The sequence below is a fragment of the Phlebotomus papatasi genome, chromosome 1 (genome assembly GCF_024763615.1).
Source record: "Phlebotomus papatasi isolate M1 chromosome 1, Ppap_2.1, whole genome shotgun sequence".
NCBI classification, from domain to species: Eukaryota; Metazoa; Arthropoda; class Insecta; order Diptera; family Psychodidae; genus Phlebotomus; species Phlebotomus papatasi.
In genome coordinates, this window is record NC_077222.1 from 69,765,957 (window position 1) to 69,784,632 (window position 18,676).

General features: G+C 32.4%; 1 protein-coding gene across 1 annotated transcript; it reads left to right on the forward strand.

Annotated features, from left to right (window-relative positions):
- The first annotated feature begins 250 nt into the window (after positions 1 to 250).
- Positions 251 to 12,353, forward strand: LOC129799315 (fork head domain-containing protein FD3-like). Its single transcript, XM_055843094.1, has 3 exons — positions 251 to 1,230; positions 10,481 to 10,548; positions 10,658 to 12,353. Exons 1-3 carry the CDS (start codon positions 1,031 to 1,033, stop codon positions 11,833 to 11,835), a joined length of 1,446 nt encoding a protein of 481 aa, XP_055699069.1. The 5' UTR covers positions 251 to 1,030; the 3' UTR covers positions 11,836 to 12,353.
- Positions 12,354 to 18,676: the final 6,323 nt, after the last annotated feature.

The following is an 18,676-nucleotide window of genomic DNA, read 5'->3' on the forward strand; positions in this document are numbered from 1 at the left end:
GATCGGACAGGGATTTGGTAGATGGAGAAAAGGGAGAAACAGGCATTGTATTAAATACTAAAAAAAAGAGTAAATCAATGGCAGAAAATACGAACACACGTATACGCAAGGGATACCATGTACACAATTGAATGTACATAGCAGTTTATGCGAGTTGATACCATGAGACCACCCTCCTATAGCGTTTTCCCTCTCATTTCATCTCAACAGCCAGATACTATTTCCATCGAGTTTATCTTTAAATAAATGTTGTAGTTGAGTAGTAAATACAATTTACGTATCCCCAAGTATTTCTGGCATTCGCCAACGAGATATGGTGCAAGTCAGACACAATCAGATAGACCGGATGGAGAGGAAGCGTCTCTCCTTGTGAATCCTTACACCCATTTATTATTCTTGTGCATTTTTTTCACATTGTGCTGTGTTACAATTTTTACTTCATTAAACCAAAAAATAAAACTAATTGATTTTGTGTGTTGAGATATTGAAGGAATTTTTCCTGATGTAGGACAAATTAGTCATTCTTTTGAAATATTTTCGTAAATTAGTGTTTTTTTTTTCTAACAAATAAAAGTGGACCAAATAATTTTTTAAATAAGATTTTTAAGGAAACTTAAAAGGTGTTTAAAAGTGTAACTTTGTTGCAAGGACTTCATTTTCTTTCTTATTATTGGATTATCCTTTTGCGAAATTCGAAAGCATTTTGTGAAATAAATTAGTAGCAGAAAAAAAACAAATATTGGACAGTAGAAAAATTGTCCAAATGCAATGGAAAAGGAAATGCAGAAAAATTAGTGAAAATGTCCAAGTGCAAAAAACATTGGGATAAAATGTTGTGATGCATCTGTGGTTAGATGATGAGATGAGGGTAGAGAAAAACGTTTATTTGTGGCAGAAGATAGGATAAATTTTTGGGATTTTCAAGGGACAGTGCTGACGAAATAAACGAAAAAACAAGCCAAAAGAGCGAAAGAGAGATAGAAAAGAGGAATAAACGTTGAAAAAAACGGGTAGAAGAGGGAAAGGAGTCATGCATTCGCCAGTTCGATCATCGCCATTGGATTTACGACCCGCCCTTTCGGCATCACCATCGCAAATTGGAAATGATAAGCCACGACCACCGCTGGTGAAACCGCCCTATTCCTACATTGCTCTAATCACAATGGCCATTCTCCAGTCACCCCAAAAGAAACTCACCCTTAGCGGTATCTGTGAGTTCATTATGACACGGTGAGCAAAATATTTTCTTTATTGCATTTCACCGTGTGCAATTAATTCTGCGTGAATGACTTGCAAATATTCAAGAACTCGTGGCTTTTCTCTCTAACATCTCATATACACACAGGATATGATGATCATGGGATGGGATGTACATCAAAGATTTCACCCAAAGCAATGAAAATATTTTATATATAAGAGAAAGTCAAGGGGAGACAAAGAGAGAATAGATATTAAAAAAAATCATTGCTATTTACAGCACTGTAAAATTCAATATTTATCCACATGAATATTTATTTAATAAAGCCTATTTTCATTTAATAATATTTTTCATGTGATACAACAATTGTTATTATTTGCACTTTGATGCATTTGCCTGTATATTCGTTGATTTATCGCTCTTTCGATTTTTTATCAATTTAATTTTAATGACTGTTCAGGAATTGCAATTGAAATTTACTAATAGAATGTCAGTTTTTTTTTACCGAACATGCCTGAAATTCATTCGTGATTCTCGAAATAAATTCATAAAGAATTTATTGTAAATGATTAATAAATGAAAGGATAAAAATAGGAAATTTTGATGCTAATCGAAAAGAAAAAAAGTCCAATTTCTCCCAAAATTTTGCTAATAATTCAATAATGCATAAGAATGGCAGAGAAAAATTACAGAAATTACAAAAAAAATTTAATAATAATTAAAATTCGTAAGAAATAAACTATCAAATACGTTGAATATTGTGCGATATACCTAATTATACGATGAAACTTATAACGAGTAGTCCTCTATAATAATGCATTCGTTAGTCACGTCTAGATTTTTTTTCAAAAATTTAAAACTATCCTTCGTTCCAATTAATCCTATTTTAATTATAGGAGAGGTTGGAGCAGTTTCGCCCCGTAATCGCAAGTTGAATTCTAAGATAATTTTATAAAAGTACGTTGAACAGGAATAAAACTTAGTAGGAGAAAGCGCGCTACTTTCGGACGACTCAAGCTCCGGACAACTTAATTTTTTCCTGTTTTCTTAATAGATTTGACCCTTTGACCCATGACCTTCTTTTTCAGAAAATTACAAGCACTGGAATAGCCGGAATAGCTATTAAAATTATAATATTATGGGATCGAAGAAATACATTTTCGACAGAGAACTCCTATTGACACTTTGTTAAAATTTTGAACTTCTTAAAGTATCTAATAAAATGTAAAAAATATTACGTTTTTTCCTTAATCTACGTTTTTCGATAAGGATAGGGGTTCAAATGTTGTACTCCAAGTGGTACAGAGTAGGGTGTCAATAAGTCCTGACACGACTTCTTAAAGTGTCAATAGGCGTTCCTTTTACCCTAATGGGTTAAATTAATTAAAAAACATATTTAAAAATGAGTTGTTCGAAGTTTGAGTTGTCCGAAGAGAGCTTTCCTCTATATCTAGTGTGTTACGGCTGAAATTACGTTTTATAGAAATAGGAACAATTTATTCTTCAATTTTATTCATTTTTTGTAGTGTTTGTTTTTAAAAAATTAAAAATAATTAAATTACTTCTAATACTAGAATGAATTTATATTGCTATAATATTTAAAGATTTTTGTGTTTTGAATTTAATGCATTATTTAGAAAACTCAGAAAATTGTCTTGAAATGTTGTTTTGCCTTTAATATACTCATTAGACTTTATTAAAATAACTCGATTAGTGTTTTTGTAACATTTAGTTGAATAAATGAAGAATAATACACCGCGTCACAAACACGCAGGCTCTTCCCCAATCGAGAGCTAGGATTTCATTTCAGAATTTTAATTTTTTACAAGATCAAAAACTTAAGATATTGCTAAAATTTCTGAAAATTCCCGTGAATAAGAGGCATTTCGCAGTGCTGAACTATTTCTGAACATTGAAATATCATTATAACGATTTAAAACTTATCATTTTTACTGTAGGGAGAAATGGGGCACCTTTAAATTTGGTTATTTCCCTATTTTTAAATGTAATAGAATTGAGCCTTATCAAGATGTTATTTAGTTTCGCTATTGGTCTGTGGAGCTATCATTGTTAGGTTCAACTCCATTTAAAAATAAGAGAAAAAAGTCCAATTTTATTTACACTCTGAAGAACAGTTGAAAAACACATGCATTGATGAAATTTGGTTTATATTTCAATTTTTGAGATCGCTTCATTTTTTCCTTAAAAAATGTTGTAGTGCGTAAGTAGTAATGATGTAGTGCCACATCATTAAACGACCCTATCCTTTTTTATCTCAAGCTTAATCCATTATGGTGGCTACACACCAGAAGCAATTTCGTCAAAAATTGCCTTTTTTTAAATTCTGACTTTTTGCCTACAAAAATAGGGGAAATTTTATTTAAAAAGGCATTTTTTAAAGAAATTGTTCCCAATGTATAGAGGCCTTTAAGGACCGGTTTGAAAGGCGAATCGTCTTTTGAAGCTACAATGAAATTTAAATAAATAATACGTTTAACAAATTATCTTGTCCATACATTTAATCTATAGAATAAATTTTCCTGTCGATTTTGAAACAAAATTATAACTATTCTTCATATTTATTGAACTCCCATTTATCATTTGTTCTTCATCTCATTTAATATAATATATATAATGCGATCTGCGCTCTAGATAGTCACATTTATAGCTTTTTTTTATCAATTTATTTAAATTTAAATAATAAGAACACAAGTCTACAGAAATAAATAAATGGAATATGAAAATTCCAATTAGAATGCACAAAAAATCCCAAGAATTGGTTTAGAAGCCTGTATTTCAAACAAATTATGAAGCATTTTTCTTAACTATAGATGATCTCTACTTTCAATTACCTTTCAGAGAAAATTATTTTGTCCTCTGAATCTTCAACAAAAATTTAGTTTTTGGATTACCTGTGATCTATTGGTAATAAAAGCGCTAGGAGATGCATAATTTCATCTTCTACATTCTGTCTGAACTGAACATGCCAAGAACATATTTATAATGGAATTAAAGAACAAACTTAAAGATTTTTTGAATAAATGTTTCTCAATTTCATGATCCTTGACATGCTCAGAAGAGTTGTAGGTGATGAAACCGAGAGTAAAGATTAAGATAATTAAAATTAGATAAATAGAACCGGCGTCGGCGGTGATATAAATTTTTGGATTTCAGAAAATATGAAAAAAGCTTTAAATGCACGTTGAAAATATGGTTAATAATGGTTAAGGGGGAAATAAAGGACAAGTGAAACTTCCTTTATTTCCCCCTACCAAGACGAAAAGATTGATTCTGTCTCTTCTTTTAATTACCATTGAAAAATTTAAACTTCTTATTTCATGAAACTTCCTACACTGAGAGAAATCTGAAAAAGTTAAAATAACATTCCTGAAATGTTAATTTTACCCTGCAGTATTTATCCGAAATCGGTGGAAATATTATGCTTTTTAGGTGTATTAGGGGTTAAAATTACCCTTTTTCATGTTATTTTTTACCCTTAAAAAGGAGTAAAATTAACAAAAAAAATGTTGATATATTTTTACACCTAAAAAGTGTTAAAGTTATGAGGAAAAAAAGTTAATCGCACCCCGTTTTTTTCTCAGTGTAAAACCAATTAAAACACATTCTTATCTCTTGAAATCTATTAATTTAAAATTTATAAATAAAAGCTATACAGTTTAATGAATATAATTTTAGCGGAACTTGTCTTACTTGACTTTTTGGTAATTTTAATAGCAATTAGCTGAGATCCTTTACACTGTCGGTTTATAACTTTAAGAGAATTCTTCTCGATAATTTTTATCTATTTGTATATCTTTTTGTGTAGGGGAAAGTGCTCATGCTTTGCACGGTCCCAACCCAAGTTTCCGTAATGATTAAATATTTCTATATTTTTGAATTAATGTGACTCCGCAGTATATTTTAAAAACAGAAGACTTTCCCCTGGTTTTTAAATTATGGATACGATGAATCACATTTATTGTAAAACATAGGAAAAATTTAGTCATTCTGAAGCTTGGGACCGTGCAAAGTATTTCCTCTATCTTTACTTTTGATAAAAAAAAAGAATTTTAAAATACTCAATTATTCAATGCTTGGCTACGATGCTTGTAAGGGACCTTAAGTTTATTTCGACTTAAAACGTTTTTACTCGTTATTTTTAATTCATAGATATCGAATTAATAGGAGGAAGTAGGGCACCTTTGAATTGGGGCATCTTTAAAAATTAGGCTTTTTTCCTATTTTTAAAACGAAATTTAGCGTTATTATAATGTAATTTAGTTTCATAATTGGTTTGTGGACCTAATATCACGATATGGCCCAGTTTCATTTAAAAATAGAAGAAAAGAAGTCTAATTTTTAAGCTGCCCCAATGGAATGGTGCCCCACTTCCCCTTAAGTAAGATTCTACGAAGAATTTTTTATCATTTCGTTTTTACTAAAATATAATTATTGTTAATTATTAATGTATATTATTATATCATTTGGCAAATTTTTATTTTTATTTTAAGATAAAGTTACGATGTTTATTTTTTGGCTGCGAATTACTCAGCATAGGAACCCAAATGATGTATAGGCTGAATGATAAACAAGTATATATTTTAGAACAAGTATTTTCCATTAAATATTGTTATTCACTACACCACAAATATATACAGCCCCATTTTGTACTTAAAAAATTGTATACAGGGACATGAATTTATAAATAAATAAACATTTTTTTTATAAATATATAATATATATCTTGTCTAGCAAGAAATAACTTTAAATTAAACCATTCTTAATTTTTTTTGTTAAAAGCTTTTTTAAGCTTTATTGCATGATTTTAATTAATATCACACTGCATTCGTTTCACATATTCACTTCGTTTTTATGGTCGTGTTTTCTAATTTAAAATCCAAGTATTGAGACAAACCCTCTGCAGCTCTTCTTACAGTCACGGACAATAGATTTTTTTCTATTATATGTACTTTAGAATTTTTGCATCCATCATCAACTAGAACTTTCTGTCTCCTCTTGGCTTTGACGGAGTGTCGCATTTTTTATGACTTCATCTTTGAGGCGGGCGTAACTGAACGAGTCACAGTGACTTCCTGAAATGAATTTCATAGAAAGAACAGACAGAACTTTATTCGATCAGTTTTTATTTCGTTTTTTTTTTCAAACTTGTCTCAGACTGTTTATATACAATCTTTGGAAGTGCTTTTCCACCGTTTCGCTCTCAAAGTTGTTCTTCAACCCTAAGTCAGCAATAGCTTATAAAAGAATAACACCTATTCTTACTAATAGAGGACACCGGGGTAGATTTAGCTACCAAATGAAATTTTGTTATTGCGTGTAATTTGTACAAAAAATGTTTGTATGAGCCTGATAAATATTTCAATGAATAGTAAGGGAAGCACACGTTTAGAATAAAGAGTGGTTTCCTCAATATTTCTTCAAAGATGAACTATAAGATCCCACTATCTAATACTATACGTGGGTAATTCTACCCCGGTCTCCCCTATTATTGCATTTTTCTTTGCTGTACTTTCAAGAAAATTACATAAATCTCAAATAAAAATATTCATATTCAGTTTAGTTTGAAAGGTCTTTAAATTTCGTATTCAAGTTTATATCCACCCAATTAAGATAACAATTTATTATCAATTTTATTTTAATGTATGTATTACTCCATCTAAGTAACTAGTTACTTGTATTACTCCATCTAAGTAAAGAATCCTTTTACCCAGTGCCAGATTCAGGGTGACAGGACCAGCCAGCTAATGTTAAGGGGGCCCTGGGATATCAAGAACAAAATTGGGAACGGTTCGGGCGCTACATCTTGTCTTATGCTCAGTATTGTATACATAGATTGAAGTGCCCATTATTTAGGATTGATGAAGAAGCTCTAGTGTTAAGGGTATAGCCAGAATTCTAGTAAGAGGGGGGGGGGCAAATTGGAGGATCATCCCCCCCAAAAGGAATCATTTTTCGGACGCAAAAGCAAGAGTTTTCTCGAAAGTATGTTTTAAAAATCCATTTTTTTTATAAATTTGATCTTATTTAAAAATCAATAAAATGCTTATTAAAAACTATTTTCTTGGAACTGAGTAGTTTTTAAGTGGAGGAAATTGCATTTTAATCTCAAGTATAATGTTACAAAACGATGTTTTTAAACCAAAAAGGCTTTTAGACTTTGTACTTACTTAACGACTTAACGTAATTATAATCGGGAATCTCAGTGGCGCAATAGGCAAGACCGTTATACGGGCTTCAGAGCTAATGCCAGCTTCAGACTGGAGGTTTAGCCCAGTTCCCTAAGGTCTCAAAAATCAAATAATAAGCAATTTTATTTATTTTTTAAAATCTAATGGAATATTTGTCATTAATATCCAATCCTAAACAACAATTTCCTAAAAAATCTTGCCTGATAAGGAATGAGAGGACTTAAGCCAGATGGCTAAGCCTTAGGTCTGAAGCCCGTATAAGGTCTCAAGAATCTAAATAACAAGCAATTTTATTGATTTTTCAAAATCTATTGGATCATTTGCCCTTAATATCCAATTCTAAACAAGAATTTCCTAAAAAACCGTGACTGATGAGGAATTAGAGGATTTAAGCCAGATAGCTAAGCCTTAGGTCTGAAACCCGTATAAGGCTTAGCCGAATGGCTTAAGTTCTATTTCTAATCAATCATGATTTTTTGGGAAAATTTAACTTAGGATTGGATTATTAAAGATAAATAACCTATTAGGCTCTCCCGGGGGGTGGCATTAGCTCTGAAAAATGCGACCAGTTTTAGTGTATTTTTTTCCTGTTTTCGTACACGTTTCACGAGATATCTCCAAAAGTACGTAGGTTGCCAATTTGGGGTTTACGGTTGCCTATTCTATATTAAATTGGCTTTTATTTTGTATTTGTATTATTTGCTAATTCATTTTTCAATGACAGAAAATAGCTAATAAACTCAAAAGTTTTTTCGGTACGCTAGAAACATATGGGAAACATAGCAAATGTCATGCCCCTGAGGCTCTCAATAAGCAATTAAATACACGCTATTTAGGATTTTGAGACGTACGGGAACTGGACTAAACCTTTAGTCTGAAGACCGCTTTAGCTCTTGGGTGGATAGATCTCCGGCTTGACTCAGAGTCGTCTCACAGAGTCCCGCACAATGTAAGGATCTGAATCTGAATGTTTAGAAAAAGGCATTTTCACTATGGTAAAACGTATAATAAAAATAGACCGCCTCTGCCCAAAAACTTCGGTAACAGGGAAGAAGCATCTAGACTGCGAGGAAGGCGTTCCTGGGAGATCTACGATCAGCAGATTCTTCCAACACGAGAACGTTGTAAAGATTACATTGTAATGCAAACAAAGTGTTTCGATACGATTAATAATAATTACAATAATCAAAATAATGATTTCACTAAATTTCCATCAGTTTCTCACTATCTAAGCCGTTCCTCGGATTAAGTCGGCTTAAGCCTTCTCTCCACTTAAGTCGAAAGTGTGTCTAGGCAGAAGAGTAATATTACTTATAAAAATCTCTCTAAATAATTTTATTAGATGAGATCATATATTCTGTCACTAGAAGAGGTTGAAAGTTTGGAGTGGTATATCTCAGCTCCTGATGAACATAATTGGATGAGTGAACTATTGTTGGAAAGCTTGGTTCATTAGCTTTTAGAATCTGGTATACTTAATCTGCTATGGATAAACCATAGTCATCCAGAACCATTTATGTCGAAGAAAACACATTTTGCAACGTCTTTTTTGGCCATCTACTTCTGGGACCAGGAGTGACCCACTTTTCTCGCACAAGGACTATTTGTTAGAGGAACTCAAATGGTACAATTTGTGGTAGAAACTTTTTTTTTGGACATCCTACTTTTTTTATTCATCGACTTTTGCAAGAATTTTGAAGTGTTAAACGCAAGGAAAAAATTACAGAAATCCTAAAAGAGTGGTTTCTGGAGGAGAAGGATAGACGTTGGGGTGAAATTGATGTGATATTTGGATTCCTTGCATCAACTTATGGGGGAGTACTTAGAACATTCCAAGTCGATATCTTCATTAGTTTGTCCAGAAAATGAGATAGAAGGATTTCTGTCATTTTTTTCTATGTGTGTAAAATGTTAAAATTCTTGCAAAAGTCTATGAATAAAAAAAAGTAAGATGTCCAAAAAAAAGTTTCTTCTATAAATTATACCATTTGAGTTCCTCTAACGAACAGTCCATGTGCGAGAAAAGTGGGTCACTCCTGGTCCCAGAAGTAGATGGCCAAAAAAGACGTTGCAAAATGTGTCTTCCTCGACATAAATGGTTCTGGATGACCATGGTTTATCCATAGCAGATTAAGTATACCAGATTCTGAAAGGTAATGAACCAAGCTTTCCAACAATAGTTCACTCATCCAATTATGTTCATCAGGAGCTGAGATATACCACTCCAAACTTTCAACCTCTTCTAGTGACAGAATATATGATCTCATCCAATATATTATAAATTCTGCGTAATCATTTCATTGTGATTCAGATATAAATGCATGTCTCAGACTTTTATAACGCGATTTCTCTGCTTAAGAAATTTTTTACGATGTATGCATTAAAAAAAACCTTATCTCTAAATCTGCTTCCAGGTTTGTCAGAAAAAAAAATTGATGTTATTATTTAAATTGTCAGTAATAATGAAATTGTTTCAGGTATTTTGAATAGGATTTTAAATGGTGGTGCTGGGGGATTAAAATGATATTGCGAAAATGTTCTGAAAATCATTATCTTTTGTGCGAGATGGCAAAATGTTTCATATTTTGTTTTCTCTTCTTAATGGCACCATTAAGAAACATCTCCATATTTGGATGCCTATTCTATGAGAGATTGTGGGTGCTATCTCTCAACAACTTCATACACCGTTTATTTCATTAACACAAATATTATTTTAATTCTTTGTGTATGATGTTTTGAGTGAAATATGTCACAATAAATTTTCCTAAGCTTATCAATGCCTAAATTTAGTCATATTTTCAACCAAATATTTGGGCACGGGATTTTTTTTTCTTTGAGAAGTTTGATAATAGCATGTACTCGTGTGAAAATTGGTATAAATGGGATATAAAAAGATGGGCAAAAATAGAAAAAAAAAATATGTTGAGATGAGATTACTATCATCGGGGGGGCGAAGGGAGATAGAAAGAGAGAGAATTGTATGGTGTGATAATTTTGCTGCCAAGTGAAAAATAAATATTTGCAAGTTAGTCAGGATGAATGAACACTAAAAAGGCAATAAATTAATTTTCAGGTTTCCCTACTACAAAGAAAAATTTCCAGCGTGGCAAAATTCTATTCGTCACAATCTTAGCCTAAACGGTAAGTTACGAATAGTTTTTTTTTTTTGAGAAAGAAAAAAGAATTTTTATAATTATGATAATAGTTTTGGGGTTTTGCGGAAAATTGTCAATGTGTTATTTGTGCACAGATTGTTTTATCAAAGTCCCACGGGAACCGGGTAATCCGGGAAAAGGGAATTTCTGGACACTGGATCCATTGGCTGAGGATATGTTCGACAATGGGAGTTTCTTGCGCCGCCGGAAACGGTATAAACGTACAAATATTCCTCAGGGCTTGTCCTTTCCATCGGTTTTTAGTACCTTTACGCCGTTTTGGGTGAGGAAACCTGTACCCATTCTACCAGCACAAATTGATGCCTCCCGTTTCTCGAGCTACATCGAGAACTATGAAATATTTGCCCATAGACAAGAGTTACTTCAAGGGACGGACTACAGTGTAAGTCCCGAAGTTTCTCACTACAAACATCCGGAGATTAAGACAGAGGTCCCGGGGAATGCGTCACAATCAGCAAAGATTCCAGTTAGAAAGGGTTTTGAGGGCTGTCGAAACTACTCTTCAGTCCTCAATATTCTCTCGCGCAACAGTGAGGCCAATAGGAAAGAGTTCCTCGAGAATATTGAGAGATCAACGGGAATTTTCTGCAATCGTTCGTTACCGCCGGAAGTGGGTACAATGGCATACATGAAGGAATCATCGAAGCTGGATGATGCACATACATCATTCATGCGCCCTGATATTCACAATGATTTTGCCACGTGCGACGGTGGCAGCTCCAATGATAAGATTGATGTTGAGAGTGAAAGTGATTCTGAGGGGGAAGTCAAGAGAAATTTCTTACCATTCGATGGATACAATCACAATCCTATTCACTATCAGGCAACTACGGCCAATTGTGGTATGTTGGGGCGCGAAGGTGATGACAAAAGTGATCCCATTAATCCACCTGACATACTCTCAGGTGGAGACATGGTGCACAATTTGAGTGCCAAACCTACCCATGGAGTTCCATTGAAAAATCCCACATATGATGAACTTCTTGGACTATGTTCCAACTTCACCAATCGCTATGCAACTGTGACAAATTTTCAAGGAGTCACCACTAATCGGTCTCCACGCGACGAGGAGGTTCATATCAGGGATGAGAAAACCCATTCACCACAGTCCTATCCGGGAAGGATTCCACACAGAGATGATCCTGACACAACAATCCTGGAGTCCAATATACTCACTAAGAAGCGCAAATATGCCAATGTTAAGGGATTCAGTATAGAAAATCTAATTGGACAAGCTATCGATGAGACATGAAAATGCACTTCATGCATTTCTCCTGAAAATGATCCCATTTTGTGACCCTAAAAAATGAATCTTCAAAATCAATTAAAATACCTGTGACAAACTGCCCTTTGCCCTATAAAAAAAAAAACAAATATTTATCGCAGTGGAGTTGACGATCCGGGAACAACTTTAAAGAGAGCGTCTTAAATTTCCCAACTATCTCTCCTTGCCTGCAGACTAAGAAGAATTTCCCTTTTGCACCGAAATACATAACAAATGTATATATAAAATAGAAATTCAAATGATTCTCCCTTCATTCTTCTATATATGTTTTTAGAGTAATGTGATGTGTACATAAAGATTGGATTGATATGTGAATCTCTCTTCTAAGGATATTGAAAAATTGTATTTGTGAAATGTATCAGATTATGTAATTGAATGTAGTTTTAAAGAAGAAAAATCCATTTTAACAAGTTTAGATATGTAAGAATCAGCAGGACACAGAATTCTCAGTTATTCAAATTATATAAAGTGCAGAGAATATATGACAAGGCTTGTTTTATTTTTCTTTTTGGTCATTTTTGGTGGTTTTTCGATGATCAGCAGATTTTGAATGGAAAGGATCTTGCAAGTCTAGCATAGTGGCGCGGCCGCACAAAGCACACATTTGCTTGCACTTACAGCTATTTTTTACTGACCTGCAATAAACTTTGGCTACACAGTAAAAAAAATGTGTATAATTTTACTACTATAATAGTGCAAAATCGACCATTTAGTTGTTTAATTTAAAAATGTTGAAAAAATGCATAACATTTTGGTAATTTATTGTCACGTGATTGAAAACTACCACTATTACAGTTGAAAAATTTTCAACAATGTTGTTTAATTTGAAAATGTGTAAAATTTTAACACTATAATAGTGTGAAATCGAATAAATTAGTTATTTAATTGCGATCGGTGTAAAATTTCTCACTGTTATAATCATAAAAATTTTTCAACAATGTTTCGTGATTTAAAACTGTTTGACAAATTCTAAAAATTACCACTATTATAGTATGACTACAGCTTTACACATTATTATAGTGTGAAAAAATACACAACTTTATGGTATTTTTGGTCACCTGATCAAAAATTAACACTATTATAGTGTGAAGCCTTGTGTATTTCAACCAAATTTGTTGAATTTTTAAACAAAAGTTGTGTAAAAATTGTCGAATTTCCAATTAAGACTTATACTTCAGTCGAGATGCTTTTCATTGGGCAAAAGTCATATAGAACATCAAATATTTATATGCATAATAAGTATATCGTGATGATTCCAGCATCAGATGTAATCATTTCGCATTAGGGGGGATCCCGAGTACAGGAAAAACCAATAAAAACGTCTTAAAAGGCAAAAAAAATCAAAATCTTCGAAATGAAAAGAAAATTCAACAATAAACAGAATTCAACAATTCCAAATTCAGCATCTTGAAAATCAACAATTTCAAATTAAACAATTCTAAATTAAACACTTTTTCCAAATTTAACACTATTATAGTGTTAATTTTTTTTACTGTGTAGGACCTAGAACCCCTATTAAAACGCTTATAATATATTTAGGTGGATTTTCAATCAATATGCTAGCGATTTAAGTTACACATTGATGTTGAACACCTCTTATCAGAAAATCGAATCTAATCGAACAACTTACTTTAACATTTTAAGAACAAAAGAGTCAAAAAATAAGGATCAGAAAAAATCATTTTTTCTGACTTGTCAGAGCGAAACATAATTTTAGAAGACTATAGGAAAAATTTTGGTTTTGGATCACCGGTGACCCAATCGTCCTTAAAGAGTTAATGATGAAATCAGGGGCCCATCAAGCCTAATAAAAAGTGAAGCTATTTTTCACTTTTCCTTGTAAAAATTTTTCAGCTATTACACCGCGACTTAAAGAAATTTCTTCGTAGTTCTTGTATAACTTTGGCGAACATTATGAATTATGTATTTTTAGATAGCTTTTAATGCACGATTTCGAAATATATCAGACCGATAAGTCAATTCTCTTTAAGAAAAAACTTGCCAGTATCATGCAAAAACGTATGAAAAAATGAAATGTCTAGAGTCCCCTTGATGAAATTGTCCCTAAATTTCTCTGAGAACAAGCCAGTAGTAAGCTTGGATTAGCGTATGGACGTGTGATTTATTCATTGCCAAATTAATTTTCTAAGAAAACTTTTTTTTAATAATGATTACTAATAATAATTTAATAATTACCAAACCGTCACCTAATTCAGGCATTACTTTATATTTCTCAAAATTATAGTAGTGGAAAGCTTTCAGACTTCGCACACAGTCTGAGTTCAAACACTTCATATCACTCTCTGGAAGTTACAAGGGGCTAATTCACTTTTTTTGCGGTTTTGATATTTTAGTGAAGGGAAAGCGCATTACATTTGGAAGACTCAAGCTTTATACAATTCTTTTTTTTTCAATGTATTTAAACTGAATTTGGCCCATTATAATATTTGTATTTTAATAGCTAGTCCAATGGCTAACATTTCCGGAAAACAGCTATGGATGAAATCCATTAAAAACATACAAAAAATATAAGTTGTCCCGGAGCTTGAGTCGTCCGAAGGTAGTGCGCTCTCCCCAACTAAAAAGAGGATTTATTAAATTAGCTGAGATTATTTACAATCTTATTTTTAGATAATATAAGTCTATAACTATACTATGCAAATTTTCATAAGAAAGTATCCTTATTAAGGAGTTACGTGGGTCAAAAAGAAAAAAAAGAATTAAGCATATTTTTCTATATCTTTCCAACATAATAAAAAAAAATTATTTCATTCAAGCTCTTTAGGATTAGGCATATAAAAGTACAACATTTAAATTATATTTTCTAAAATTGTCATTTAAAAATTTTTTGCATTTCCTTTTGCATCTGTTTTTTGCATTTTTTTTTCTTTTTTTTTTTAAAGAAACACTCTTTTTAGTGTACTAGATTTTTTGGATTTAGTTCATGAAATATAAAACCTAAATATTTCCTATTACCTGATGAGTTAAACTAATCCTCGAACGAAGGATTTAAGAAAAAGAATTGATTTTTTTTGGAAGTATTTTATTAAAAAAAAAAAAAACATTTTTGACGTATTTTACACAACGCTTCGTCTTGCAGAATAATTTGTGATCAAGTTTAAGTCGTAAGCTAAACAGGAAATATTTGGTTTTCGATTTCATAGGAACCAATTCTGAGAAATTGTGTCCATCGAAAAGTAATATTTAAAAAAAAAATCCAAAAATCAGGTTCCAATGGCTGAATTTTTAAAATTTGTGGGAAAATATTTAACTATGTGATTACATTAAATATTTTTGATGAAATAATAAACCAATTTGGATAAATTTCGTAACAATTTGATATATTTTTAGTCAATGATCGGCTTTTTTACGAATCAGTATTTATACGTTCTAGTAAACGAAAAACTGTGTGGTCTGATATTTCAGCGTTGAAACGGGATCCAGAAGGCCCGAAATACTTCTGGTTCATTCAGGAATATAGTCCATTGCTGGTTGAACCATTGCAGCTTAATGGCACAGCAAATGTGAACTATGCCAAATTCTAGAAGCCAAGATTAAATAATGTTAAATTAAGTTAAACGAGAAACTGATAATTTTATTATTTTTTAAATAATTTTTCGATTTAAACCAAAATCTGCGCGATAGGCATAAATGCAGGATTTGCTGGCCATATCCCATCCCATCAATTTACTTTAGAAACACCGACTTGGCTTTTAGTATAGCTTTTGAGTTTATTAATCATTTTCATCTTGGTTATTAAGGAAAGAATATCCTCTTATTGGACTATTGTTATAATTTAATATTTAAAAAAATATATTGAAATAAATTTTTAGAGGAAAGGCTTCACATTTTTGTAAAATTATATTTTCTGAATTTTCTGAAACAGTGTTTTGACTCTTTTGCCTGTTTTGGAACCTACCCTAAGAACGAATTCTTTTTAACTATTTATAACCATTATAAATTGTTTTTTTTTTATAGATAACTATATTAAGTAAAAGGATATTGAAACCTATGATAATTTTGGTACGCATCTGACTAAACTTGCAACAGAATTTAAAAAAAAAACTTTTTTTTTCGGAGAAGCAAATTTTGTCAGTTTAACCAGTTTTACAATTTTCAATTTCAAGTATTTTACATTATTATTTTTTTTTAAATCTTTGAAACCAAGTATATTCATTCCAAATCTCTTTAGAAAGAGAATTACGTATAATGAGACCTTTGAAATCCTTTTTTGTGATTCCACACAAGCCATGCAAAATTTTTGGAATTAATTACTTCAAAGAATTTTATTTTGACTAAAAATTAATTCTTATCTCGTTATAATTTTTTGTTGAGGTCCTAATCTTTAAAAAAATAAATAAAGATTGCAAGATATCTTACGATCCTAAAAGAGGTATAGTCGGTTTTTTAAATGCTTCCTTTTAATAAACAAAAATAAAGCAAATTTCTGTTTTAAATTTTCAAAATTATAACTATATGGTAAAGGCTCATAATTTTGTCCAGTCTGCTTATAAGCATCAATGTTACAAGTTTGAAGTGCGATATTTTCAATACTAATTGACTTTTTTTGTTATTCTCTTTTCAGAAGGGTTGTATAGAAACTTGGCAAGCTGTTTATTGTCTTTGTTCTTACTAAAATTAGTCTTAATACGTTTAAAAATGAATTGATATGTAGAGGTGAATTTGACTCGAATTTTGGACAACTTGGTTATTAATTTGGACAACTTCCAAAAAGAACAAATATTTAGATAGAATTCATTATTCATCAAATATTGGATTAAAAATCCATAATTTTAATCAATTTATTTTTAGTGTCCAATTTTATCGTCAAAGCGTCCAAAATAAGAAACTGGACAAAATTATGAGCCTTTCCCCTACTTTTCTCTAATAAAAATAATTTGAACTCAGTGTTCGATCCAATCTAACTGAAAATAAATCCAAGGCAAATGTTTCGTACCAACAGGATGTATCGCTGAAGAGACAATTGATGTAAAATTCTGCAGTTAATCCTCTGGAATATTTTAGAATCCTCGCTGAGTCGCGTTGTCCCCGGAGAAAAGGACAAATCGGTATAATAAAATGCAATGTGGCAGGGGAAGAGTGAGAGAATAGTGAATTTGATCAAGTGTGTCCTCTGCGAATAAATGTTTTTGGTAAATGCCGAGAGAAAAGGAATAAAAGGAGCCTTAAGCCGTGTACAAATAATTCCGGGGGTTTACACACACTGCTGTGTTCTATGAGCTACAATATACAAAATGCACACACGACAGTGCACATTTTATTTTGATCCCGACCAAGGAGTATTTTATAAGCACTCCTGGACTATTGTGCTGTGGCATAATCCCGACGATGAAACCAAAAAAAAAACCCTCGCTTAATTCAACACACAACACATTAAATGGTAATAATTCACGCTCAGTTTGTGCAATTTTGACTGCTGGGAGATGAGGTTGATCCCTCTGTAGAGAGTGGGAGTGAAAAGGATCAATGGGAATTTTTTGCTCTATTTATTCATCACTCTTGAGAAGTGCAAGGGATTGATGAATCAAAAGACAAATTTTGACCGGAGTCTGAGGAGGAAGATAAAAAAAAATCGTATTGCTTTAATATTGACGATAATTCCTTCCTTTCGCTCTTTTGAGCAAGTCTGCAAGAGTGGAAGCCATCCAGGAGGTGAATCAAACGGATTAAGAATTGAAATACCACCCTCTGAGCCAACAATTGCCAATGCAAAAGAAGTCTCACAGCAGTGAATCACATTGCGGGTAGCTTTTCATCCCTGTTTTGATCCCTTTGCACCCTCACAATTGCCCATCATGGTCCTCTCCACATCCTTCCCCTTTTTTTCTTTGCCCATTGAATAATGTCACCAAGGCCCGAGCCAAGTGTATAAATTTAATAGATATCCTCTAATATTAAATGATCGCAAGAGGATCATATGGAGACAAATGAATTGGGCGCGTGAAGGGGTGGAGAATGGAATTTTATTAGTTTCAAGAGCTAGTTCAACACCCCTCGGAATCGTGATGCTATCGCACATTGGCGCGTTAACAAATAATTTTGTCAATATTCATGGGATAGAGGATTATGGGAGTAATGAAAATTGCGGAGGTGTCTGTCACAACTATCATCCCCGGAATATTAATTTTCACACCAATTGACGAGGGGTGGCACACGCGCTCAGTGATATTTATCGCAAACACTCTCAAAGAGTACTTAACACCATCCGCCACGCGACTTCCTTTTGAACATTTGATACACCTCACAAACATGCCGCAAATGTCCTCACAGCCCAGAACCTTGAACAAGTGTCTCCCGGAGGAGACAGTTTTTCAATTAAAAGACATATTTGCAGACACTGCAGAGGATTACATCAGCTATTGTGGTAAGTTCAAACATATTCCATTTCTCTGACAATATTTGTGAATCGAGATAATCAATCAAATGGTCTTATTCGTCTTATTGAAACACATTATGGGGTTGCTGCAAATAACACCAAATACCAAATAACACCAGGGGATGATGGGAAAACACTGCAAGAATTAGAACTAATCCTTGGTAATTTAGTCACAACAAATATAGGAGGAAACGCCAACAAAATATATTATCACGTTTATTGGTTTCAAGAAATAGAATTTATGAATATGCAGTGGTAACAATAAAAAGAATGAATGCTGAAAAGACCATAAACCAGCGTCAAGTTCACTCTTTATATGCAATTCTTATAAATCAAATAAATAATTCTAGACAAAGTACCTTTGAAGAACGATTAAAAAATATTTTAAGTGCATTAAATGTTTGTTCTCTT

What these genes read in the sequence shown, in the direction of transcription:
- LOC129799315 (XM_055843094.1), top strand. Translation starts at nt 1,031, where the DNA reads ATGCATTCGCCAGTTCGATCATCGCCATTGGATTTACGACCCGCCCTT. An exon ending in TGTGAGTTCATTATGACACG is followed by an intron (nt 1,231 to 10,480) that starts GTGAGCAAAATA and finishes ATTAATTTTCAG; the next exon opens with GTTTCCCTACTACAAAGAAA. An exon ending in TCACAATCTTAGCCTAAACG is followed by an intron (nt 10,549 to 10,657) that starts GTAAGTTACGAA and finishes ATTTGTGCACAG; the next exon opens with ATTGTTTTATCAAAGTCCCA.